This window comes from Pelodiscus sinensis, chromosome 3 (assembly GCF_049634645.1).
Source record: "Pelodiscus sinensis isolate JC-2024 chromosome 3, ASM4963464v1, whole genome shotgun sequence".
NCBI lineage: Eukaryota > Metazoa > Chordata > Testudines > Trionychidae > Pelodiscus > Pelodiscus sinensis.
In genome coordinates, this window is record NC_134713.1 from 94,295,447 (window position 1) to 94,322,734 (window position 27,288).

The following is a 27,288-nucleotide window of genomic DNA, read 5'->3' on the forward strand; positions in this document are numbered from 1 at the left end:
TCCTCACGCACCTCTGCCAACAAAGCTGAGCACTTTGACACCTCCTGGCAATGTTTATAATGTAGTGAAATTAGAGGTCTTCACATAAAGCACTTACAGCTGTTGCCTCAATTCAGGTGTGTCTTGTGGTGTTCCAAGCTGATGCAGTATTCTCTGTATTTCTGCAGCTATTGGCAAAGAGAAGGAGAAATTTTAAATGACCCAGTGAGAGATCTCTCCATTTAGTTTTATGCATTTTTGCATCACAACTGAAGAGCACACTTGTTGCCAAAATGTGTGTATACAACCGTGGTAGGCCAAACAAAATGTGATTTTCAATATGCTTCAATAAATCCTAGGCTAATACTACCTAGATAGTTCAGCATGTAGTTTTTTGTAAGTGGTGATGTAAGGATGAAATTAGCTTAAACCAGATTCCTTAGCTCAAGTTTATCTATAATTATTGTAAGCCGCAATACAGGTTGGACCTCCCTGGTCTGGCACCCTTGGGACCTGACTGGTCCCAGATGAGGGATTTTGCTGCATCAGGGGAGGTCATTTCTGGATCCCCTACTGCTGGCCCCACTGCCCTTACCTCCGTGGCTCCTGGTCCCGCAGGGCAGCTGCATGCCATGGTTCCCTGCCCCTCCAATCTACTGTGGCTCCCAACCCCACTGGGCAGCACTGCCGCCACACACTGGGCAGCCTCAACATCAGTTCACTGCTAGCAGCCCACTGTCCTGCAAACCCCACTGGCAACCATGCTGCTGGCCCTCTGCTGAGATTCTCTGGCCCTGTAAAATCAATGCTGGACCACGGATATTGCCGAACCAGAGAATCCCTTTTAAAATTGTTTCAACCTATACATCCTGTATCAAAGACGGTCACACACCCTTGGTGTATAAATATTCATAACCACTATGATTCAGAAATGACAGCTCACTAAGCGTGCCTGAACTTAAAGTAGTAGTGATACAAAATAAATATCCAGTGTTACATTTGAAATGTGATTTATGCATTTGGACCAAATGCTTTAAAGTATCACTTAATTATGGGATACAAGAGTAACTTAAACCCCCATGACATGTTTTAAGCTCTGAATTAGCAAAATGAAGATGCAATTTAATGTGTCTATTAGAGCTTTATTATTCACCATGTGATCACTAGTCTGACTAGAGGCACATTTTTAGAAGCTCAACAGAAGGGTATTTAATGGAAAGACTATTTACATCCCTAGGTGTGCAAGCGACTAGTAGAGTGACTACTCAAGTACTCATCCCCTTCCCCCTCTGCCTCTGTATGGGGCCAAGGGGGAGAAGCAGGAGCCGGCTTAAAAGCCAGTTCCTCCCTGCACAGGTCACTAGTATGGGGGGAGGAGAGGAGGCAGAGCCACAGCTGTTCAGTCCTAGATCAGTGCGCTCTTGAGAGCTAACCCCACTGTGGCTCTGCACATTAAATTTCCAGTGTAAATTCCATCAACTACCCGATTAGCTAATTAACCATTACTTAACATCCCTATGAACACCTACAGTGAACCGTTAATTATCTTCCCAAAACACTTTGCATTTTTTTGGGGGTGGGGAGAGGGAGAAGCCATCCAGGCAGCAGAAAATATGAAAGTCATCAAATCAAGGGTCTTCTATGTAATTTAGTGTGTTGACCTATAGATAAGCAATTTTTCTTAAAACTGTGTTTGAGAAATGTCATCTTTTACTGTTTCTTTTATTAGTTACTAAGAACAGGAAAAATAAAATCTCAGAGGGGAAGCTGTATCCACCAAAAAACACCACACAGCACCAAAAGTACTGTGGCACCTTAAAGGCTAGCAGATTTACTTAGGCATAGCCTTTCCTGGGCAAAAATCCCACCTTGTTATGAATCAGATGAAGTGGGATTTACCCAAAAAAGCTATGCCCAAGTAAATCTTAAAGATCCCATAGGACTCTTCGCTTTTGTGAAAAAAAATAAAGCTTCATGACATTATACATTCAAAATCTACATGGCATTATATAAGCTAAAATACCTTGCTATAAAATTATTCCATTACATAAAATAAATGAGAATCCCTTTCCAAAGCATTTAAAAGAGCATTAGCAGTGAGTGATTTTTAAAGTTTTTTTCCAGAGTTCTGTGAATAATCATATTGCATTTATGTTTTGTTTTAAATATATACATTCCAACGTTCAGTACTGTTAAAAATGACAGATTACTTTCTATATGATGAAGGTAGAAAGAAAATTTAGAAAAAACAGTGCCAACAAACTATTCAAATTTGCATACAACACAAATAAGCTTCTGAGAAGTTTGAAAGTGAATTTAAGCTACACAATAATTGAAGTATATAAACTACTGTTATAAAAAATAACTTTACAGTTTTTAAATTTAATCCAATTAAACAGAACAAAATGTAGAGAAAATTCCAAGAATAAAAATCTTGAACCAACAGCATAATTTGTGAGCATATGCCACCTGCTGGCAAGTTTGAGAGAGACAGAGTCACAGTGCTCTAAGGCAGACAAGATTTATTAAAATGAATGTTAACTCAAGACTTAAATAATGAAATGCTATGCTGAGATGTATTAGAAACTCTATTTTATTGGTAGCTAATCACAATAGTTTTTGTAGTCTCTCTTGTCTAATATACTAAATATTTTAAGTAACAAATTTAAAGGTTAAAAACATAATTTAAATGTGTAACTCATGCAAATGACCCTGAGAAATTAATCAAGATGTTGGTTAAGTCAGATCTGTTTTACTGAGTACTAAACTCTCATAAAGCAAACAATTTCTGATATTTTACTTCAAAAAAATCTTTTCAACTGCATGCCAAGAACCAAAGGGTTAATATGTTACTGATAATTCATCCCCAGAGTGAAACACTTCTGTATGCATTTTGGACACACAAGCTTTTAAATGCTCTACTATACCTACATCTCTTACAGATGTACAAAGGTTTACCAACTTGGATTACCCTACTACTATCTAGAAGATGAATTGTCTAACTGCAACAGAGGATTAGAAGTGAATAAAGGTTAAGCAGAACCCATCATATGTAAATTGCTCTTAACCTCTGCACTTGCACTATATTTTACACTTTCATCTTTGAGGTTCACGATTGTGGCATTTGGAACTAAATAAAAATAGATGCTGTCTCCTAAATAAAAATAGATGTTTTCTCCTAAATATTTTGAGGATGCAAAAGGTAGACAAAGTGCAGGGTGAAAGGGGGGAGGGCTTAGTCCCTGTAAAACAAAGGCTATACTCCTACACAAATTCCAGCTTCTCAGACTTCCACCATTTAGGGTCAAAATGATTTGTTGCTTGTAATTAGGAACACAGAAAATGTGAGACCACACACCTTATGTAATCTACTAACCTAGTTCAAATTGATCACTACTGAGTAGTTTAAAAACCCTACCAGGCAGCTAGTCAACAGTGTAATAAGTCAGAGGAGTAAATTTGTTCCAGCTTTATCCTTGGGTAGCAGGATTTTTGTAAATTACAATGGACATAAACGATGGATGGGTCAAGACACTGGTATAGTTAGAAGTCCTTGTAGGGTTCAGTCCAATTTTCATAAATAAGACCTGAAAGTACTATTAGATAATCAAAGAAATCAAAATCTTTTATGATCACCAAGCAGCTATTTAGACATTACATTTGCTTCCCAAAGGCTGCTATCTAGTTTCCAATGGGCAGACATTGGTATCAGAAAAGAATCATCATAAATAATAATTTGTTGGGGCCTGAACAGGTTTACTCATTACTTGCCTTGCAATAGACAAACACCTTCCTATCAAGAATCTTATTTTGGCACAGTAAAGCAAATCGGTGCTAATGCAGTGTGATATGGTCTGTTTTCTGAGAGCAGACAGACCTAAACCTCTCTTCCCCAAGGAAGCTGGTTGGAAAGCGATACAGGAACAGCCTCATTTACTACTTTCACCACCGCTCCTCAACTAGGAAGGTGGTAAGTAGGGATGCAAGCAAGTAGTTGACTAACCAATAAGCCTGGGCTTATCAGTTAGTCAACTACTTGCATCTCCCCCCCGCCCCCTTTGCTGCCTCTGTATTAGAGGTGGGGAGGGGAAAGCAGGAGCCAGTGCTGGGGGCGGAGGGGGAAGACTGCTTAAAACCCAGTTCCGCCGGCATCATCTTCGTGGTGACGCCTGCCTCCCCTCCCACCCCCCGCCCTGTGCTGCTGCCAGTACCAGAGTACTTTCTCAGAGGCAGTAGTGCGGAGGGCAGGAGGGTGTCACATTATTGGATTTTATAATGAGCAGACAGATCACTGCTGCACCCACCGGGAGGGAGGGGGTGTTTGCCCCAAAGTCTATACAAAGGGGGCCATGTGAGGTGTCAAATGAAAGCTTATGTTCTACTGATTCTATATATGCTAATCATGCACTTCTATGTCGTCTGTACGTTATGAATATGGGCTGTGTGCTGATACTGTGAATGTTCTCTGCCTGAGACAGAGCAATGGTCCTGGACTGCCTGTTGTAAAGAAGGAATGTCCAATGAATAGCTATCCTAATTAGCATGGCTCCAGGGACAAGGACTCTCAGGGTGGCCCAATATATACCTGAGGAATGTGTCTGGAAACCCGAAGATCAATCAGTATCGCATGGCTGCTGGCATGTAAAACATGCCATTATGTGACTAGCTCCAGCTTGGGAGACACACCAGGAATGGATAAAAAATGCCATGAGGTGGACTCCATTTTGTTTTCAATCTCACTACTGATCCCAGATGCAGCCTTGCTAGGGACAGAGAGCCAGGAAGGATTGCTGACCCATCCTGACATAGGATGTACACCAGAGACTTCTAAGCTAGCAGTTTGTAACGTCTCTGCTAAGAGCCTGCATCAAGAACTTGGTGATTGGTGCATGTAATGTATTCTCCTTAACCTTACTCTCAACCTTTTTCTTTCTTTTAATAAACCTTTAGATTCTAAAGGATTAGCTCAGCATGCTCGTGTGGGTAAGATCTAAAGTGTAAATTGACTGGGGATCTGTGGCTGGTTCTTTGGGACCGGGAGAATCCATTCGGGGTAGGTGAAATTGGGTTCTATAACCTCTAACCTGCGTGTCTGCCCGGGGCTGATTGTGGCACAGGGAGAGCTGGCGTGTCTGAGGGGTTTGGCTCTTGAGGCTTCCTGCTGGCCGGATTGGCAGCTGAAGTGCTCGGTGTGACTGGTTTGTGACCTGTTTTGGGGAAGGTCTCTAGTCAAAGGCTTTATGTAGCCCTGGTTTTGAGCAGTTGGCCCTGAGCGGACATCCTCAGTGGTGCCCAGGCCCAGCCTCTCACAGGGGAAGAAAACCGTTAGGGAGGCTGCTAAGAAGCAGCCTCTGCCCACGGCAAGCAGAGCCCACTCAAGCAGTAGCCCGCTCCAGCAGCAGCTCCAATGCGCGGCAGCTTGGGCTGGCCACCGCCAGAGGCTTCTCTAGCCGGGCAGGCAGCCGGACTCAGTCCTGGCTCATGCCAGGACTAGGACCTACCCCTGATGCGGCTCTGCAGTTTAAATGTAGTAAGAGCCAGGCAGGCAAGCAGCTCAGCTCTTACTACATTTAAACTGCAGAGCTGCAGTGGGGGTGGGTCCAGGACCTGGTGTGAGCTTGGACTGAGCCTGGAGGCCTTCCCTTATTGACTAGTCAGGTTCTTGATAATAATTCTATCCACTGCTCAATTAGTCAGTTACCCACATCTTAACATCCCTAGCGGTAAAGAAGAGAACAGGGGCTCATCTAGACTACGCCAAAGTGCCGAAAGAGGATATGCAAATTCCCGTGGAATTTGCATATCTTCCTCCGATCTCATTTTTGAAAGCGGAGCTTTCGAAATTGAAAGTAGTTGGGACACTTTTTTCCCCCCTCTTTGACGAAGAGTGGCTTTTCGAAAAGGAGGTGGAGAGTTTTGCCAAAAAACCCCCACATCCCAACTACTTTCACTTTCAAAAGCATCGCTTTCGAAAGTGAGAAGTTGGAAGAAGATATGCAAATTCCCACAAAATTTGCATATCCTCTTTCAGCACTTTGGCATAATCTAGATGAGCCCTAGATGAATCTCGAAGTGGACAAAAAGAGGAAGGAAGACAAGAGCATTGGACAGTCTGGGATCAGTTTTCATACAAAGAGCTAGAAAAGCTTCCTGATTTATATCTGTTGCAATATTGCTGCCTTGGCCTATTCTACATCCTCATTCTCGTCGCCTCTCCCCCGATAAAGTAATTTGGAGCTTTACTTAGGCCTGTGTATTGGATTTCTTGAACATACCTAATAACTTCATCAATACTCTACATCCTGAATGCACTAGTAACAAAATCGAAACCAACCAGCACAATTTAAGAGTGGTTTCTAAGATGCCTTCAATTTGCTCTGTTCTATATGGCAACTCAGGGTTTCCCCCTCCCCCTTCACTCTAGTCAGGGTCTGAAGAGAGATATTTTAAAAACTGAGACTTTGCATGAACAAGCTTCAAAAGAGTACACACTTATTCTGAAAGTCATAGCTACTGTGAGCTCAGGGTGGATTATAGGAAACTAGACAAACCTGTATGGATTACAGAATGCATTTTTCCAAGCAACTGACAGATCACGTGCCCCCAGAAAATGTTACTCAAGCATCACCCTTTCCACCCCCAGACATGAGTGCTGCATTAAGAAACACAAATACAATTTTAGCAGTTAAGATTTCAGTTTCTCATCACATCATGCCTAGCCTATCATATCTCGCAGCACAAAGCTATTGGCCAATTAAATGTTGTCATTCTCTTCTGAGCTCATATTTTGTGAAACGTGAGACCATGCAGTTACATCTTCAAAACTGGAGAATAAGTTTTAAAGATGTAACTGCATGGCCTCACAAAATATACGAGCTGAAAAGAGAATGACAAAGTTTAGTCTGAATTTCTCTTGATACAGTTGCAGTGAATGGGGGGGGGGGGGGGGATAGTCAGCCCACACTTACGTGACCAAATACTGGTTCAGTTTGAGTCAACAGGAGTTCCACCACTGACAGCAAGGTGGGACGTGGTCAGAATTTGGCCCACAGAACATTGTTTTAGTCTAGCATTAAGGCTCCCAGCTCCCACAAAAGATGCAACTGTTAAGAAACCATTAAGCTCAAATTTTGAATGTACTGCTCTTCAACTAATCCTAATATTCACTTTTCTTACTAAAATGGACAGAGTCTAGTTTCTTCCACACCTGATGCACATTATCTTGTGGGGTCAGAAAGGTTTTAAATTCTGAATCACAGACTGTGTCATACAGCATATTATTTTGCATGGACCAAGAAAAACAGTCTTTGAAACTATTTTTATAACAGCTGCGCAAATTGCCACAGTTAAAGCTATGTTCTCATAATTGATAATAGTACTTGAATTTTTTTTTTTTAAAAAGGATCAAAGTAGTCAGCAGGGAAATAGTTTTCAGCATTTATGAGTATTAAAAAGGAATGTGAGGAGAGACGTCTCCAATTCGGACCTGAAACAAGCATGACCACTCCGGACAGTCTGCAATGCACTAAGACATCTTGGATCAGAACCTGTACTGTAGCAAAGAAGCATCTGGCAAAACTCAGGACAGAGAGAGATGGTGACAAAGCCAACTTTGTTCTCTGCCAAGACTTGAGATGTCCACACAGCATTGGTCTCCAGCAGAAGTCAGAGATACCCGAGGGCTGATTTAAATTCATGCAAGCTGCTAATGTTCTAGCAGTCAAAGGTCAACTGGCTGTAAGAAAGCCTGGCCATACCTTTCCTTGTAGCTCTTCACTACCTTGAGGCTGGCAACGTAGTCAAATCATTATACTGTCTATGCTGCCTGAGACTTTGGACTGGTCTGTACTGTGGGAGATTGATCTAAGTTACACAACTTCAACTAGTTGAACAACATAGCTGAAGTTGACACACTTAGATCTACTTACCATGGTGTTTTCGCTGTGGTGCATTGACAGGAGACACTCTTCCCTCAACTCTCCTTGTGCTTCTCACTGAGGCTGAGACCTGGGAAGCAATTGGTGGTCAATTTATCACATCTATAACTAGATGTGATAATTCAACTTCCCCTGGATCTATCACTGCCTCTTCAATCTGGCCCATAGTGAAGACATACCTTTTAGCACATGAAGTGAGATGGGAAACCACCCAAATAAACCAGAAAGATCTTTTAAAAGGCCCATAACATACAAGTAAACATGAGACCTTATTTCTGAGCACCATATTTATGGCACATGGCCCAGCTAATGTTGTAATTACAACTATATTCCTGTAGCCAGATGATGACACACTGAGTTCTGCCTGCACAGCAGTAGTTTCAAAGTAGTTTTTTTAAGGCATCACTTCCACACATCAGGCATGTTCTGAAAATCACACTTAGCTACATTGTTTAACTGCATCTATGCAGCTCTCCCATAATGCCCCCATGGAGAGGCTGGACCTAATGGACATACAGCAAAGGCAACATCAGCACCAGATAGAGCAATGGGCACTGATGTTCTGTTGTATAAAGGCCTCAAACAGGGAAGGTTAAGGAGCAGTGTTGCTATTACAAAACAGTGTTATGATCAAGTCTCAGAAGTAGCCAACATGCAAAAACAAGGACTTCTGTGGCAACATGGGTTTGAAAATAGCTATCCTTTTACAAAAGAATTTAAAAAAACCATCTGTCTCCCTTCATAACTGAACTGGAATTCATTTGCAAATTCAACACTATACGTTTAGGACTGAAAAAGGGTTTCAACTGGTTAATGCATTACAAGGGCAATTTCTTCTCTGTGGATCTTCATATCACCACACCAAATACTGTGAATGACCCATTTCCACCATGACTCGATTAGCTTTATTAACAAGAGCATCTTCTTCCTTATGTATACAACATTGCTTCTGTAACTGCCACTCATCTGATGAAGTGGGCTTTACCCATGAAAGCTAATGCCCTAATGAAACTGAGTCTCTAGGACTCCTCCTAGTTACAACCAATGTTCAGGAACATAGCCCCACTGCAGCCTAGCCCACTGGCAAGGGAAACCTCATGTGATTAGCTGTGAGTTACGAGCTGAATATTAACCATGTTGTCTAGGGACCCAAGCCATGGTTAGAGCTACACATTCCACTAACTGAAGTGTGTCAACAGGGCACTGATGCATGAACAAGAATTGCCATTCTAAATATAGCATGGGGCCAGTGAAATTAACATCAGAGATTTTAAAGTTGTCAATTTCAGTCACACTTCTAGATCTTGAGCCCAAGAGCAGAGTAAGTAGAGACTACAGCATGCTCATGCACAGACACATTTTCCCTTGCATGTGCTTTGAGCAGGGTTATCCTAAAGTCAGGAGTATATAAAATGCCATTACATGCATCTTTCACAAATATTCTACTGACAGTGGGTGGAAATACCTTACTTGTTCAACTGGAAATAAGAATTTTAATAAGTGGAATATCCAGCTATAGATGAAGATGAAATTTAATAATTGAAGAAGTCACTTGGAAGCAATATACTGAACATAGAGAATGATTTCTGTAGTCCCTCCCCCCACTAGGTTTATCTATTTGGATAAGGGCAGGTGCTGATTTGCTTTGTGTCAGATTCAAAACACTTTCAAGAACAGAGTACTTTAAGGAGACAACTAGACACAGGAATATACACAAGTCTACTGGACTAGTTCATAAATTGTTTTTAAAACAGATATTTAGAGAAATTTACATTCCCACAAAATTTAGTTAAATAGTAGTGAATTTACACTTCTACAGAGCATTCCCATGAGGCGCAGTGGTCTGGGAGCAGGTGTGAGCTCAGTCCTGGCTTGTGCCATATCTGGGACCTATCCCTGCTGCAACTCCACAGTTTAAAATGTAGTAAAACTAGGCTGCCTGTGCACCCAGCTCCTATTACACTTAAACTGCAGAGATGCAGCAGGAGTAGTTCTGGTTCACACCTCCCCTTACTGACTAATCATGTAGTCAATACAAGTTATTGACTACACAATTAGTCAATTACCCACTTCTTAACATCCTTAGCACAGGAGTTAAACAATCGTTCAAGTTCATGTCATGTCAGCCAGTTCTGATTTCCTCCTTTATAATAGTCTGGTACTAGAGACTTTGATTTTCTTGAAGAAACTGGGGTTGAGGAATAGAAAGAACTTGAAGTGACAATAGTATGATTATACAAACACTCTCTAAGGGACACAAAAATCAGTGAGAGAGGTAGGAAGGAGGAGGAAAAAACGGTACCTTACTACTCACTATCTTTTTTATGATTTCTTAATTCAGTTTACTAGCTTTCTTTTATTTAAAAAGCTTCTATGTCTAAGTATAACCAGCTGGATAGTTAGCAATATTAATTATATCTAAGGATTTACATTTAGGTTTAGAAACTTTTGAACAATTAATAAGACTTGAAAACGAATTGCATTTAAAATGCCACTACAGTGGATACAGTTATTGATTAATTCCCCAAAACCCAGGAGTCTTGGTACCTTTATGAAGATCTTTAATTTAGCATTAGTACTTTTATCATGTAGCATACAAAACAGTTACAGCAATATGGGGGGGGGTATAACTGACTAAGACATAAGGCAACAGTTGCATAAACTTCATAAGCAAAGTGACAGCACAACCTTTCAAGCAGTGGGTCAGTGCAGTAGACTGGTGCATTTAAGGTCTGTGGCTGAAGTAAAATAATATTTCTAAATATCCCTTGTAGCAGGCCCCTTAATAGAACTGGGCTCAGCTCTCCTGTTCCAGTCCAACTTCACCCTAGTTTGGTGTAATGTAGAGGGTGTGTCTGCCTCTGAGTTACACAGGAGAGAAAAAAACACCAAAGTCCAGAGTTCACAGGAGCAGACCTTCAGGGAAGTGATTCTCCTGAAGGAGGAGGCAGAAAGAGCTCAATGGTAAACCATGGAGAAATATCAGGCTAGTGAAAATAGAAGGTGGGTAATGCTCAGCGCTTGCTTACAAAAGAGAATCCGCTCTCTTGCATCAAAGGCAGACTGGGCTGATCTGCAGAGATACTCAGACACTTAAGAGACTTGGTGGAGTTCTCTGGGTGATAGCACAATCGATTTGCAAGGACTCAAGAGCTCGTCTCCTCTACACCAGGGATCAACGCTGTAGCAAAGGATCCACCAGCTGTAAATTTATCATGTCTGCTTAGATGTAATAAATTCATATCCAAGCATGGCCTCCCATCAACACCAATACTCCACAAAAACGAGAAGAGTAGCTGGTGTCGAAGGGAGATCAGCTCCTATTGACCTTACAGAACACAAGACGCTACAGTAAGTATGTCGACTTCAACTACGCAAATAGCGTAGGTGAAGTGACATAAGATTATATTGATGGCAGGGGTTAGTATTATACACAAGGCCCTAGACAGGCACTATCTACCTTCTTCCTCCTTTAATGCAACTAGATTGCCCTGCAGAATTTTCCTGTTTAAGTTAGTCCATTTATATTTGCTCAATCATAAAACAGGTAAGCATTTGGCCAAAATCCCAGTTGTCCGTTTTCACTGGTCCCCTTACTACTTACAGATGGTATTGTGGCACCATGTAGATCATTTAAACAATTTCCAAACCCAAAAGGCTCAGTTTACAATTTATTTTTTTTTAACTCAAGGTGCAAGGCAAAGCAAGCAGGGCTGAAGAGTCACATGATTTCCTCTGCTTCCATGCATCACTACTGATAATAAGGAATTTTCAGGTGAAATTAGGACCTCATTTACACCTATTAAATTATGCCTTTTGTGAAAGATTACACAAATGCATTTATGTTGTGATACATATGATGCAATAGAACTTTCCAAATCACTCTACACCAATACCACAGAGCCAAACATGGTCAACAGAAATAGCAGAAGTACACTTTTCCTTACAATGTGAAAAAAAATAAAGACACTGAATTCACACAAGAAAAAGATCTGTTACATACAGTGGAGCCTTTTTTTTTTTAAACACTTTTCAGAGTAGAACCACACTAAGAACAGTATGCAAATAATTTGTCACAGAACAGTCTACATTAAATACAGTTGTACAAAACAATAGATAAAATGGAGACAAAAGATAAGTCAACATTTTTGTACAAGCTTGGACTTCAAAATATCAGTGAACTCATGTACCTCTCACATCAGGAGTGGGCAAATTTCAGCCCATGGGCCAGATCTGGTCCGCAGGGTTAGTCACTGGCAGGTCACTTGTTTACCTGTGCTTTTGCAGGTATTGGATTGCGAATGGCAAGTAGCAGCCAAAGCAAGCAGCGGGAAGCGGCATCCCAGTCCACACTGCTTGCATTGGCCGAAAATGGCGATCCACAGCCAAAGAGAGCTGCTGTTGTCCAAAACCGGCAAAAGCGCAGGTAAACCTGGACATGGGGGCCTGCCAGGGACTAACCCTGACAGGCTGTCACTTTTTTATTGCCCACCCCTGTGTCTCACCCATAACAGTATTCCCCTTAGTTAAGAGCAATTCTGCCTATATCACATGGACATCTCCAGTTATGTAACTAACCTTATTTATAAGATGGAAAAGTTGTTTCATAAGAAGCAGTCAACACGAGGGATGTTAGATAGCATATAATTGAACAGTCATGTAACCACATCACATTTTAGTGGTTACACATCTATGCAATAGTCCCGCAGGGCAGGGGCAGTAGGCAGTGTGCTCCCAGTCTCACTCCTGGGGAGCTCACTGCCATCCCGCACTGCTGCCTTTAAAAAACAGCTTCTCGTGCAGACTGGCTCTGCCTGTCACCCGAAGCAGCCCCTGTGCACAGTGGATCTGAGCTCCCCACAGACAGAGGCTGCTCCATGACCTCGGAGAACTTGGACAACCCGTGAACAGGGGCTGAGGCTGCTGGGGAGCAACCTCTGTCTGCAAGGAGTCCAGGCCTGTCATGGATGGAGGCTGCTCCATGACAGCCTCTTCCTCTCCCTCCCCACGCTAAGGATGTTAAAATGTGATTTGGCTGATCATATAGTTGATACAAATTGTATCGACTATGATTAGTCGATAAGCGCCTCTGCAGAGCTACAGCAGGGATCGCTCCAGAGCAGTCGACTTGAGCCGGGATTGAACAGTCCTGTCTTGCTGGCTCCAGAGCCACCAACGCTACAGCTCTGCATTTAAATGTACTAAGAGCCTAGTGGCTCTTAATACGTTAATAATGCAGAGGTGCAACGATCAGCGCGAGCTGGAAATGCTCAGTCCCAGCCTGTGCTGAGTCCAGCATCCCCTGTTCGCAGTAGACAGGGGCTGTTCAGGCAATATCCCCTGTCCATGGCCAGCCCTGGCCTCTGTGAACAGAGACTGCTCCAACACCAGTCCCTGCTCATGGCAGCCTCTAACACAGTGTTTCTGAGGCAGTCGGAGGTGTGCCACAGAGAAAAGAATTCAAAATGGCTGCCCTAAAAGTAGCAGGCGCCCTCCCCCCCAAACTTTCCTCTGACCCTTCCCCCCCAGTAACTTTTCTCCTGACCCTTCCCCCCCCCCCCCACTTCCTTCCCCCAAACAAAAAATTCTTGGTGTTCCTTATAAAATTGCTTGGTGTCCCTCAGTCTTAAAAAGTTTAAGAAACATGGCTCTAACAGAAGCAGCAGCGGGGGTGGGGAGGAAAAAGAAGAGACAGGCAGTAGTGCAGAGCTGGTGCTGGGGAGAACTGACTTAAGCCTGCTCCTCCCTGACACAGGTTCCTGCCCCCCCCTCCACCCCCACTGCCTATGAAGGAGGCAGTTAGGGGCAGGGGAGGGAAAAAGGCAGGTCCACAGAGCCGACACGCATGGAGAACCAGCTGAAAAAGCCTGCCCCCCAACCCTGTGCGCTGCTGCCTCGCTATCAGAGGCAGTAGTGTGAGAGTAGGGGTCACCAAATCCGACCTCCCCCACCCCTTGCTACTTCTATTACAGAGGTAGTAAAGGGGGAGAGGGGAGAATGCATGTAGTCAGCAGGATTAACCAATAAAGGTCAGGCTTACTGGTTAATCGTTTTTTCATCTACACATTGACATGCCTAGTCAACACACCATTTTAAAAACTAAAAGACATCAGAAGTTTTCCATCTTCCAACAATCAATCAATTTTTGTAACTTTACACTTGCCAGGACTGAAATCAGGTAGCAAACGTAGTCTGATTCATCATTTTAATAAAAACTTGGCAAAAAAATATTTACTCCCAGCACACACAGAATATAATAGAAGTATCTGACAGACCTGACATTGCAGGACAGAAAAATTAAGCAAGCCATCCAGATAACTAAAATGGACTATTAGGTATGTGTAACATGCACTGATGGTCATACTCAGTCAACAGTGATTAGGACGGGAGAACTCCTCATGGGAAAAATTCAGCAATGCTTGTGAAAGGTCAAGGATTGAAAGTCTAATTTTTACTTTTACCCAAGTGAGGATTATGCTGATCTGATTATTTTAGCAATGTAAATTATCCAAAAAGCATATGCTCCCTCAGTTTCCTTTTGAAGTATATGAAGCAAAAGATCAAATACAGTATCAGTCACCTTGTGAGTACTGAACAAAGTCAGTTGCAAAATAAAGTCAATATTCATAATCTACTACAAGCAGAACCCTGATACAATCTTTTTAAATGGCGGAAAAAAAACCCCACAACTATGAGAATGCTAAATCTGAGAAAAAACACACAAGAATAAGGAAGTTACAGTTGCACACCAATTCTACCTCAGCCATGCTGTCCGTAATTTCTATTATTCTATAGTGGTACAGGGCTTGACCCTGCCCCCTACAAGCTTTAGGCAGTACTGTATTTTGTTGCCCTGCCCCTAAATCAAACCTGAAGACTTAAGACTGGTCTACACTGAAAAGTTACAACTCAGAGATGCAGCTATGCCAGTGTGAAAAAACACAAAGTACACCTTTCAGCCAAGTAGCTAAACTAACTATCAGTGTAGCCAGCATCAGGCTTACAGAAAAAAATCTTTCACTGACCTAGTGATCACCTCTCGGGGAGGTAGATTAACTACAGTGCCATGAGAACTCTTCCCTCTGCTGTAGAGTCCACACTGAAGTTCTAAAGTGGCATACCTGTAGTGTTGCAGCCATGCCACTGTAGTAATTTAAACGTACATAAAGTCTGTCTTCTGGTTTCCTAGTGTTTGGGGTGCCAGGATACCCTGTGCCGATCATATACATGGCACAGTTTACTTGGCCAAGCACACCAGTGTAGTTACACTAACCAGAGCTTTTCAATTGGGTGATGACAGTTCCACTTCCATTCCACTCTCCTACACCAGGGACCAAAGGAAGCTGCTGTCACCTCCCAATGGAAGTGGTTGTCCTGAATTTACCACCATGCAAGTTAGGCCACAATCTGGCCTTATGGTATTACTCCAATATCTGATCAAAAGGAAACCAATGGAACGTAGTGGACACACAGAAGAATGCATCACTGAAAAGTTTAAACAGCATTTTAAAATTATATGAAAAATTGTACTCTTACAGAAATAAAGGTAGTATATTTTCAGATACATAGAAAGAATGACCAAGAGAGTTTGCAACTTAAAATAATACAATATGGAAAAGGGAGCAGGGTAGTACAATGAGGAAGGGATGCGACAGCAGGCATTTTAAAAAGTTTTACTCCATTTGTGCATGCATGTGTGCATGCTTTTACCTACAGTTTATTTTTTTCAAAAAGGGCATATTTAAGTAAGTGTCCATCTAGTTGAAGCCAAATTATAGCATTTTTTATAATACCTTATAAATCTGGATACGGATGTTAAATTGTGTTTAATCAACTACTCAATTAGTCGATAATGGAAAGAAACTGCAGAGGCGCAAGCTCCTGGCCCTGGGAGCTAACCCTGCTATGGCTTTGCCTTTTAAATGTATTAAGAACTGCACAGGCGCAGCGATTGGGACCAAACGCAAGCCGGGACAGCTGATTCCGGGCTTGTGCCCGGTCCCCTCGCTACGCCTCTGCACGGAATAGGTGCTGAAGGAACCAGCTTTTAAGCCAGCTCCCCCGAGCACTGGCTTCTGCTCCCCATCCCTCTGTTGCCTCTCTCTGATAGAAGCAGCAAGATGGAGGTTGGGGGGAAGGAAGTGACTAGTTGAGTGACTACTCGACTAGCCAATAAGCATATGCTAGTCAACAAGTCACTTATAACCCTAGATCTGGAAGAGTTACTGTGGCTGTGAGAAGCAACACTATCAATTTGCATGTCACTATCAGTATCACTATGAAACCACAAAAATAGAAGGACAGTACAGGGTTTGGTATCAAATATAAAATCTCTCCCCTCTAGATCACAGCTATCTATGTTAATGGAAACCTAAACATCATTACTAATTGAAGACAACTATGGCAGAGAGGCCAAAAAGTAAACAATTGTGTGTACTGCATTCTTTTCTCAAGCCTACTGCAGGTATTGGGCAAGGCACAATGGTGTTGCACGTTGGTGAAAGTTTTCACTGCTGTTGGCTAGGATTAGCAGTTTTGTGTACCCTATATTGTTAATCCAACACTTGGCACTAGCACTAATGTGTTATCATACAAGGTAGCCTATGGAAAAAAAATGTGACTTATGCTTCTATGCACATCACCTCCTCCATAAAGGCTTGGGTATTTATTTTTTAATCTTAAAATGTGTAAAGATTTTTTGGGGAGAAAATGGAATTGAGGTTTTTTAGCCCCTAACAGAAGAAACAGATGTGGTTTCTCTCACAGAAAATCTCTCTTGTTCTATCTCTTGTTCTCACACTTGCCAAAAATTTGACTTCAACAGATAAAGCAGCAAGAGTTAAACAGACTCTTTCAGTTGCCCAGGTTTCAGCTGTGATGTTTCTTTAGTCTCAGAGGGTTCTTTCACAAGAAAGAGAGAGTCAAGACCGGATAGTCTTTTTTCAATAGGCATATTTCTGACATAGCAAAATTAGCTTAGTGAAAAATAAATACAAAATAAGACTTGATCCCTTGAATGTGATAGAGGCATAGAATTTTCGCACATCTTGCATTTGTGATTTATAATTCAGTTCTATGAGAAAAAGATTCTCCTTACCCCTTTCAGTTACAAAAGTAACATTTCCAACTATTGAGTTTTCCACAAGACAAAGTAGTACCAAAACTTCCCTTCCAGCTCAAAAAGTCCTCACACAAAACACTCAGAGGTTTTTTTGTATCCTGTCTCCTACTTCCTTTCTATCCTAGCAATCGGAAATTCAGCTGAGTCCTGTGAAATGGTTCTTAAGATGAGGCAAGCTGTTTGTTGCTCTAGAAAAATGGTACAAGGAATGACTAAGATAATGCTCATCTGATGTCAGTCCAAAAAAAAAAAAAAAAAAAACCAACTGAGAAAAATTTACATGATCACTAGGGATATTTTCTAACTTTGTATTCTAAATGTATTAAGAGATTTCAGTTCTGAGTCACAAAATTTGTCATTCAATGAGCATGTAAAGGAGCATATATGATTTCTGAAGCCACTGGCATTTAAAAATGTGTGTTCCTGTAGTAAACACTGATTAATTAAAAATATATTGATGCTGTGGTTTCTTTACTTGTCAAGTCCAATAAGCTAAAGACCTACCGTAAATTAGCACATATAACCCACGCACGAGTATTACCCCATGGACAAGTATACCACGCAGGGGGGAGGGCGGGGTTTGTAAAAACGTATATAGCCCACAGGTTATATGCGCTAATTTACAGTATATGTGGTTAGAGCCACGTGATTCACAAAAAACACAAACAAAAGCAAAATCCTGGTCAATCTTAGTTATAGAACCAAACATCAGGCCCTTCATAACAAACAACATTTTATGGCAATTTCTTCAGCAAAGACTACCATCCACTGCATGCTTCTCACATAGATGCCTTTCCATTACCCACTGCAGTGTTGTCTGAAAACATCCACTTAATGTGCAGTGACAGTCAAAAAAGCAAACAATGTTAGGAATCATTTAAAAAGGGATAGAGAATAAGAAAGTACATCTAAATCCATGCTATGCCTACTGCATGCAGATGTGGATACTTTGTCTCAAAAAAGTTATCTTGGCATTGAAAAAGTCCAGAAAGGAGCAGCGAAAATGATTGGAAGTGTGGAACAACAGCTGTATGAGGAGAGATTAATAAGACTTGGACTTTTCAGCTTGGAAAAGAAACAACTGGGGGGGGAGGAGGAGGAGAGAAATACGATCAAGGTCTATAAAATCGTGACTGGTGTGGAAAAAGAGAAGAAAGAAAAGTAATTTACTCTCTTTCCCATAACACAGGAACTGGGGGGCACCAACTGAAAAATGAATAAGCAACAGATTTAAAACAAACAAAAGGAAGTATTTCTTCATACAACACAATCAACCGGTGGAACTCCTTGCCAGAGTAAGTATGTTAAATTGAGGTTATCTGGCTAAATGTGTACTTGATACAATTTGTATTGACTAAACAATTAGTCGATAAGGACCCCTCTGCATAGCCACAGCGGGGGTAGCTCTAGTTCCTGCTCCTGCTGGCTCCAGGAGCCACCCATGCTGCAGTTCTTCATTTTATATTTAGTAAGAGCTGCTGGGCTCTTACTACATTTAAAATTGAGAGGCACAGCATCCCAGACCAGCGTGAGCCAGGAGTCCAGCAGCCCCTGCTTGAGGTGGCCAGCCCAGGCCACCGTGAACAGGGGCTGCTTGACTGCAGCTGCCTCTGTCTGTGAGGAGGTCCCAGCTCCCTGCTAAGATCCCCGCACAAAGGGGCTGCTGCCAGAGCAGCCTCTGCCCACAGGGAGCCTTGGTCCCGCTGCGGGCAGAGTCTGCTTTACAGTAGCCTCCCCTATCTCCACCTCCCATCTCTGCCTCCAATAGAGGCAGCAGCACAGAGGGGGGCAGATGGCACTAAAGAGATGGTGCTGGGGGAGGAACAATGCTCCCCCCAGCACCATCTCCTGCCCCCCCGCATCACCTTTGCTGCCTCAGAGTCAGCAAGGGAGTGAAGCAAGTACTCGATACTCCAGCCGACTACTCGTTAACATTCCTATGCCAGAGGATGTTGTGAAGCCCAAGACTGTAACGGGACTCAGAGAAAAAAAAAAAAAAAAGAGCTAGATAAATTGATTGAAGATAGGTCATTTGATGGCTAATAGGCCAGGAAGGGCAGTGATGGAGTCCCTAGCCCTCTTTGCCAGAAGCTGGGAATGAATCACTTGACTACCTGTTCTATTCATTCCCTATGGGGCACCTGGCATAGGTCGCTGTCAGGCTACAGAATGCTGAGCTAGAAGGACCTTTGGTCCGAACCAGTATGGCTGTTCTTATATTCTTATCTCTTCTACAAATAAGCGTATAGATGGGAAAAGCATCTCTCCCCTCAACTAGGGATGTCAACATGTAGATGACTACATGATTAAATGGGAAGCTTGGGCTACTGATAAGTGGGGGACTACATGCACTCCACCTCACCTCTTGCTGCCTCGGATACAGAGGCAGCAAGGGGAGTTGGGTAGGGAGGTGCATCCAATGCTCATGGGGAGTCGGCTTTAAGTAGGAGCCAGTGCTGGTGGGAAGGGGGAAGCCAGCTTTGCAGTGCTGCCTGTCTCCCTTCCCCCCATACACACATGCTGATGCTCTAGCAGAGTCGGGGGGGCTGCAACGAAGCAGCTTCTGCCCATGGTGAGCCTGGGCCCACCTCAGACAGTGGCTGCTCCATGGCAGCACATCTGTCCATACGGGGTCCAAGCTTCGCATGAACAGAGGCTGCTCTGGCATCCCACAGAGTAGCCTCTGTCCATGGCAAGCCTGGGCTCACTATGAACAGAGGCTGCTCTGCAGGGAGCTCAGGGCTCCCCATGGACAGAGGCTGCTGCCACCCCACACTGCTGCCTCCGATACAGGGGCAGCAGGTAGGAGCTGGTCTGTGAGGAAACTGGTTCCCCTTGTTGTAGGGGGCTCCCTAGGAGTGGGGTTGAAGCGCACTGACTTCTGGGCCCACCTCTAGTGACTACTGAACAGTCATGCAACCGCTCAAATTTGATGCGGTTACAGGACTGTTCAGTTACACGCTATCTAACATTGCTACCCTCAACTGGTCTTTTTTTCCTCACCACACACTCAACTTGCTCAAATACCAAGGAAAGTTTTATGTGATGGTACAGATGAACAAACGTATTCCTCATAGTTACTTCCACACCAAAGCCTTCTCACTAGAGATGTAAGACGTCATTTGTAACCATGTAACCAATAAAAATCCTAGCAGCTCCGCAGGCTGCACTCAAGCATCCCCAATAATATGCAGGCAAGGAGGCTTATCAGTTAATCATTTACATCCCTAGTTCTACTTTTTATTATCACTCTCACTCTGACCGCTATGAATTTTAACTTACCAGCAAACTCATAGTTCTAAGCTAACCACAGAACCAGAGCTTCTTCCGCCCCTTCCTCCCCCCCCGTTCTTCTCATGAAGGACACAAAACCCATTGAAGTCACCATGAAAACCACAGGTATATACGAATCTCTGGAAAAAATAAATCCAGCCACTTTTATTTAGGTGACCAAGTAAATGAGTAGGCAGTTATTTGTACATTTTGGTCACAGTTTTAAGTGCTTTAGTTTCAATCAACATCCGCAGCTTCCCCCAGAGGGTTACTCTCTACACTATTATTTTCTATTTTATAGACACACAGAAGGGTTGGTTGCTATTTGCGAGGAAGCACCTGAGAAACTGCTTGAGTTATTTATGGGAGTAAAACATGTTTTACAGATTTGTTGTTTGATAACCAAGGAAGAGGTTCAACTTTGTTCCCTTTTCTGTTGTTTTTCATTTTCCTTTGAACCAGTCACCTAGATTTGATTTTTGTCTGTATTATAATTTCACTCATTACTGATGCTGCAATTACAACATTAAGAATCTGTGTGCTACAAATTGTGGCCAGGGGAATATGTTATTCTGTCATAAAAATCTACTGAAGCCTAACAGAGTTTCAGCTTGGGAATAACGGTCCATCTATGGAACAAACCAAGTAATGAAGAATAATATGCAAGTTATGGCGGGAAAAAGATACTTGAAATACAGAATTCTAACTCCAAATACTACATTCAGTTTTATGTTTATTATAACCTAGGAAAAAAGGAGAGAGGAGCTGAGAATATGAGTTCGGTGATAGTAATACAGAGTAGATGAAACGATCACTCCCCTTCTTTCTGTCCCTTTTAAGTTTCCTGACACTGCAGAATGACAAAGGACATGGTCTACATGAAATGAGTAGATGATCCTACTGAGTGGTGATACTTAGCACAAAATACACAATCATAAACGGTTACTTTTGTTGATGGACTCATCCCCAGGACAAGACCGAAAACAGCAGTCTCTACCTGACTCAGCAGCAAGAGTTAGTGCATAAAGGCATTTTTAGAAGTATAACACACAATAGTGCATGTGTGCTTTAACAACATTAGAAGAACAGTGTCGGTTTAATTTTTTTAATCCAAATATGGAAATCACCCTTAAAATATCTAGCATTTTTTTCTCTCCCCCTTATTGATACAGGGACTTTTCTAGAAGGGAGAAATAATATACAAATTAGACAATTTTAAAAGAACATGTATTAATTCAACTTACCACACTGGGTGATCTTCTGGATATTAGAAGTTATATATTGAGCTAGCTTGGTAGGGTCCCCCACAATGCCTGCACTGTACGACATGGCTGAACAGATTGTCCACTAGGATCAAGGTGCAAGAAGTTCAGACAATTTCGTCGAGCAAAGTCACCTAAAAATAAAAAGAAAGTAGTTATACACCAGTAATTCTCCAAGTTCGCAATACATTTTTTCATCTTAGATCACACAAAGACCAATAACACTAGCAAAATGAAACACCATCCAGTCCTATTTAGCCTTTTACCAAAGGTCTTGAAAAAGCTGTTTACAGAATGCTTTCTTAAACTAAAGTGAGGTTGTGAAGCCATTTCAGAGCCAGTTACAATAATAAAATGTAGTGGGTTAACATTCATGAGGTAGGCCTGAGATTGAGACTATGACTGTCAATCAGAAAGTCAGGGTAAATGATCACATTGGTCACTTCTGGCCTTGGAATGCATGAATCAATTACATCACATGAACAGCTTCCTATGAGAACAGTTTGGTCACATCTATCAAGTTTAATACAAGATTTTTCCTAACCACACTACTAATGAAACTCACAAGTTACTGAAAAAATGGACACAATCAAAAGAATTACACTTATTTTCTTTACGTTCTATTCACACTGATCCCCTGTGAATATTCAAGTCTCTACTGCAACCTTAACTGTGGTGTTGTGACCACTGTTCCCTGTAAGCTGCCCGGTAGGGCAGCACAGCTTAGCTTCAGAGGTGATTAATCAGTCCCACCCTGTCAGAGGCTCAGGGCTCCCTGCATGGAGCTGACTAACTGGGCTGGGCTGATTAACCACCTGTGAAGCTGTGCTGCCATTCAACTTACAGGGAGCACTGGTTGTGACTGCTTGTCCATAATATGCATATTAAGGGATTGAGCAATATAGCCTTTTATTCTTTAGCCTTTTGTCTCAAGAGACCATAAGTACTGTAATTTTATGTGTAATATGATTTTTCTGACATAGCCTGTCAAATAGTATTTTAACTGTCTAAAAGACAGTATTTCTCACTATAGAAAAGTTTTTGTATGTAAAATATTTCTCAAAGCTAGTTACAATAATTTTGGGGGAAAAAGGCATCTCTTCAAAACAAGCCTTACATGCATCTTTTACAAGATGATTTTCACGATGCATAAAGTATTGTACAAGTGTAAACTGTGTCCGATATTGGCACAATCGTAAATACCTTGTAACTTAAGTCCCCATACTGTGGCTTGTACTACAGGCTCCTAATTCCTGTTTGGAACCCTTAAGCATTTAAAAAAAAAAAAAAAAAAACACACACCACACACACTCAGAGAAGCAGTGTATACTACAGATTTAACCTCCTAAATCCAGGTTCTCTGGTCTGGCAGGACCAGGGATGTTGCTGAACCAGAGAGCCCTGGTACCCACGAACATGAGCCAGTTGGGAGCCCCATCCATTAGACCTGGGAGCCCCACCTCCAAAGAGCACAAGCTAGCAAACTCTATCCCTCAAGACTCCCAAATGGCTGACAGGTGGACTGGAGCCAAGCTAAAGCTCGGAAGCAGCAGGGCTAGAGAGGAGCCAGCCAGAGAGAGCAGCAGCACCCTAGGAGGCTGGTGGAAGGGGAACTCCCAGATCCGGCAAATTCCCTCATTCAGGGCAGGTCAGGACCCAAGGGTCCAAACCAGGGAGGTCCAACCAGTAGTGATGTTAAAACATCTAACTTGTTAGATGCTAGCACTTAGCCAGTTAACCATTTTAAAATGAGGGCTTACCACCTGATTCACTGCCTGACCTCAGGCCAGCAGTGAGGTCCTTCCCCCCCATACTGCCGGCCCCTCTGTGGCTGGGGCTGCCCAAACCCAGCACAGTTGACCGCCATTTGAGTTCACAATGCCTGGAAAGTGGCCATGAGAACTGCCTGAACTATGCTTGTGCGGCAGATAGTGTGTGAAGGGCCCCCCTCCATGGGGCATGTGGTGTACAGACACACATGGCCTCCACCTGGCTGCTTGGAGTGGCATGCAGAGCACAAGACAGGCATGGAGCTCGTCTGAGGGTCCTGCTGGGCTGCTAGCTGGGAGATGCTCAAGGCAAGTGACGCATAGCTAGAGCCTACACCCTCTCCCATATCCCAGCTCCCTGCCCCAGGTCACAAACCATACCTTCTGCCCCCCTGATCCTGCATACGTCTCTCTCCCAGACCACGTCTCCCCTCCCCCCTCACCTGCCCCAGGTCACAGCCCTTCCCCTTGCCCTAAGTCACAACCCAAATCCTTACACTCCCCTCCTGCACCCTTGTCCCAGGTCACAAGCCTCTCCTAGATCCTGCACTGCCACCTCCATGTTATAATGCCCTCCTGCAACCATGCCCTCTCCCAGATCCTATGCCCCACTCACCTACCCTCATCCAACCTCCATTCCATACCCTGCACCTCCTCCCTTAATATTAGGAGTGCAGCACTTGACCACTTACCAAATTCTTAGGAACAGCCCCACATCAAAAACTGTTGCCCAGCCTTGATTTGTGATGCATTTTAGTTTGTAAGAAATATCAGAAAATAGAATTAAGATGAGTTCTTTTGGCCTCCCTGCTCCCCACCCCTTTAACCCGTTAAGCATCACATTTAAGCATTTAACCAATTAAACAGGATTTTACATCCTTACTGCTGACCAGGCCATAAAAGTCTAGTTAATGGCACAGGAGGTAAGGCAGGCTGCATACCTGTCCTGGCTCTCTGCATCTCCTGGAAGCGGCTGGCATGTCTCTGCGGCCCTTAGGAGCTATCAGGGAAGCTGTGTGCACTGCCCTCATCCTCAGTGCCAGCTCCGCAGCTCCCACTGAGCAAAAACTGCATCTAAGGAGAGCTATGGGGGCAGTACCTGTGGGCACAGGAAGCACACAGAGCTCTCTAGCTCCGCCACCTAGGAGCAGAACATGGCAGCCGCTTCTGGGAGGCACACGGAATCAGGAAAAGTAAGGAGCCTGCCTGAGTCCTGCTGTGCTGCTGCCCAGAAGTAAGGACTGCCTGGCTGGAGCTCATACCCTACTCCTTCTCCTGCACCCCAATCCTCTGCCCCAGGTTGGAACCCCCCCCCTCTAGCTCCACTCATCTGAAAAAGAGCGTTGTGCTCACAAAAGCTCATGATACTTTTTTTGGGGTTAATTTCTAAAGTGCTACAGGACCACTTGTTTAAGGGTTCTTACTTTTCAGGGTAGCATTAAGGGACTAGAGTACGCCTACCGTACTTAGAACTCCTTTCAAGGAGTTTATCAAGAGTAAAGGACGACCCGGTTACAGTTTCAGTACTTACATGGAGAAACAAGTATTTAATAATAGGATCCTCATTCAAGTAAAGAGAGCAATTTAATTCAATGGTTAGAAGTTGAAGGTGGAAACATTCAGACAGGAAATAAAGCATACATTAACACTGAGTAATTACAACTGGAACAGTTTATCAAAGGTCATCTTTAACAATCTAAAACTCAAGACTGGATGTTTTTCTAAATTTACAAGATACTGTATGTTCTAGGGATTATTTTGGGGAAATTCTATGGGGTGTGTTGATTTCTAGGTGATCACAATTGGGTCACTTCCAGCATTAGAATCTACTAATGTATTCAAGAGCCACATGTAAAAACAAACATTTTTGTTATGTTGCATGTAGCTACGTGATAGCAGACTCAGCAGACTCAGAGGGCACATTAACTTATTTACACAAACATATATACACATGCTTTAAAACAGTGAAGTAGTGGATGTGATAACGAGCACAAAAAAAGATCAAGGATTCACACTTTCAGGTTTTCATACACTAACTTTCTGCACACAGGCAGTCCAGCAACTTCCCAAAAGCTCTACAATACCTGCTTGTCAAACAGCAGCATATCAAAAACTCAGCTCTGCACTTTGCTCTATCCCACTTTGAAATGGAAGTAGACAAGGAACCCATGAGTGCCTGGCAGCACACAGTAGTCTCTTAATGCAAGACAAGCTTATGTCTCAACTTGCTGCAAACTAGGGCCCAATCTATCTACCCTACAGCAGGCCATGGATCCAAGCTGTGCAACTTCAGCTACATAAACATAACGTAGCTGACAGCGACATACCTAGATCTACTTATTGTTGTATGCTCACCACAGTAAGTTGAACTCATATCTACCCCACCTACGCTTCTCATTCTGGTGGCATACTGGAGTCAACAGGTGAGCACTCAGCATCAATTTATAGTGTAAAAAAAAAAAAAATCTACCCCTGCTGGATTGATCGTTGCCTACGCATAGTGAAGGCACCCTCTACACCCTCTACGTGTCCAGGTAGACAATCCCTAAAGAGGGATATATACAATAACAGTTTGGGGGTATCACTGCTCCAAGAAATTCTTTGCTCAGTGTCAGGAGAAAGAAATGCTGCAATTCTTTGACACTGCAACAACTGCAGGGCTGCAAAGGAAGACAGAAGGGGCGGGAGGGAGGCGTTTCCTTCCTGAGCGTTAACCCTCCCTCTGTGGGAGCACGAAGCACAAGGGCACACCCGCACATGACAAACACTGCCTCCACCCAGACTCGGCTCTCGCACAACCCTCTTGGGGTGCACGAGTCGCTCTTGGCTCTGGGGAAACAGTCCAAGGAGGTGGGAAGCAGGGCGGGCGTGTGCCCCCGACGGGCGAGGGCTACCCGCTCTCCAGCCAGCCGCGGGTGCAGCCGGGCGCAGGGACGGGCTGCAGCTCGGCGGCGATGGGCCGCGGGAATGCGGAACCGATCCCTTCCCGTGGGCAGCCGCCGCGTCTGCCCTGCCCCTCCCCTCTCGCCAGCGGGGCTGGGAGCTGTGCCGCACCCGCACGCCGCCCCCCACCACGCGGGCAGGGCGGCCCCCGCTGCTGCCCGCCCCCTTGCCGCGGGGAAGCTGGAGCCGCCCGGGAGCAGGGCGGCACCCCCCGGGGGCACCCCCGGAAAGACAAGCGAGCGCAGCGACTCCCCTGGGCGCCGCTGCACCCCCAGCGCCTCTTACCAGGCCCCAGCGGCTCCGCCTCCCAGCACAGCCGGGCTCAGGACGCCGCACGGCACCGCTCAGCTGAGCGGCGGCTCCGGCTGCAGCAGAAGAGTCCCGGGGAGAGGAGGCGGGGCTGAGCTCGCCGGCCCCGCCCCTTCGCCTGGGCCCAGTGACGCGGCAAGCAGCTGCCTTCCCGCCCCCTAGCGGGCTGAGCCCGGCGCGCCGCCGCCTGCAGCCTCCGGGCGGCCCCCTGAGCGCGCAAAGCGGGAGCCTCTCCAGTCAGGCGTCATTAAGGGAGCCCGCTGCAGGGGTGGGAGCCTAGTCGCTCCGGATCTCTTACTCCTTCAACGGCCCGAGCGTTTCTGCCTCGCGGAGCTGCTGCCGCTCAGAGCCTAGCGCTCAGCCCTGCAAGCTCAGCTCCTGGCGAATCTTCTGCAGCCAAGATGTTGGCTATGGACTGGGTCTGAGCATTCAGCGCCTCACGTATCTGGATGCCCTCAGTTATTAGCTCGCCTTCCTTGTTAAGCACGTGACCTATAGTTTCCTTCATCTTTCTCTTGCTCCCGATGTATGTCAAGCCTCTCATTGTATTGCCTTGTGTATGCCCCTTGCTACATGTAACCCCTTTTGTGCCTTACCCTGTCTGATTTTGTTTTGCCATGCTTGTACTATCCTTTCTTCCTTAACTATTCAGCCATGTTTCCCCTCTTTGTAGGATTTTTTTTTTAATTTCAGAT

The 27,288-nt window shown here is 44.0% G+C and overlaps 1 protein-coding gene across 1 annotated transcript in view; it reads right to left on the bottom strand.

The window, feature by feature from the left end:
* Window positions 1-26,726, bottom strand: part of STX7 (syntaxin 7) — a 44,033-nt gene extending 17,307 nt beyond the window's left edge. The window contains exons 1-3 of the mRNA XM_006127286.4: window positions 26,570-26,726; window positions 21,555-21,706; window positions 98-167 (exon numbers count right to left, since the gene is read on the bottom strand). Of these exons, the coding sequence (XP_006127348.1) occupies window positions 98-167; window positions 21,555-21,639 (155 nt within the window). The 5' untranslated portion in view covers window positions 21,640-21,706; window positions 26,570-26,726. The remainder of the gene's footprint in view (window positions 1-97; window positions 168-21,554; window positions 21,707-26,569) is intronic.
* Window positions 26,727-27,288: the final 562 nt, after the last annotated feature.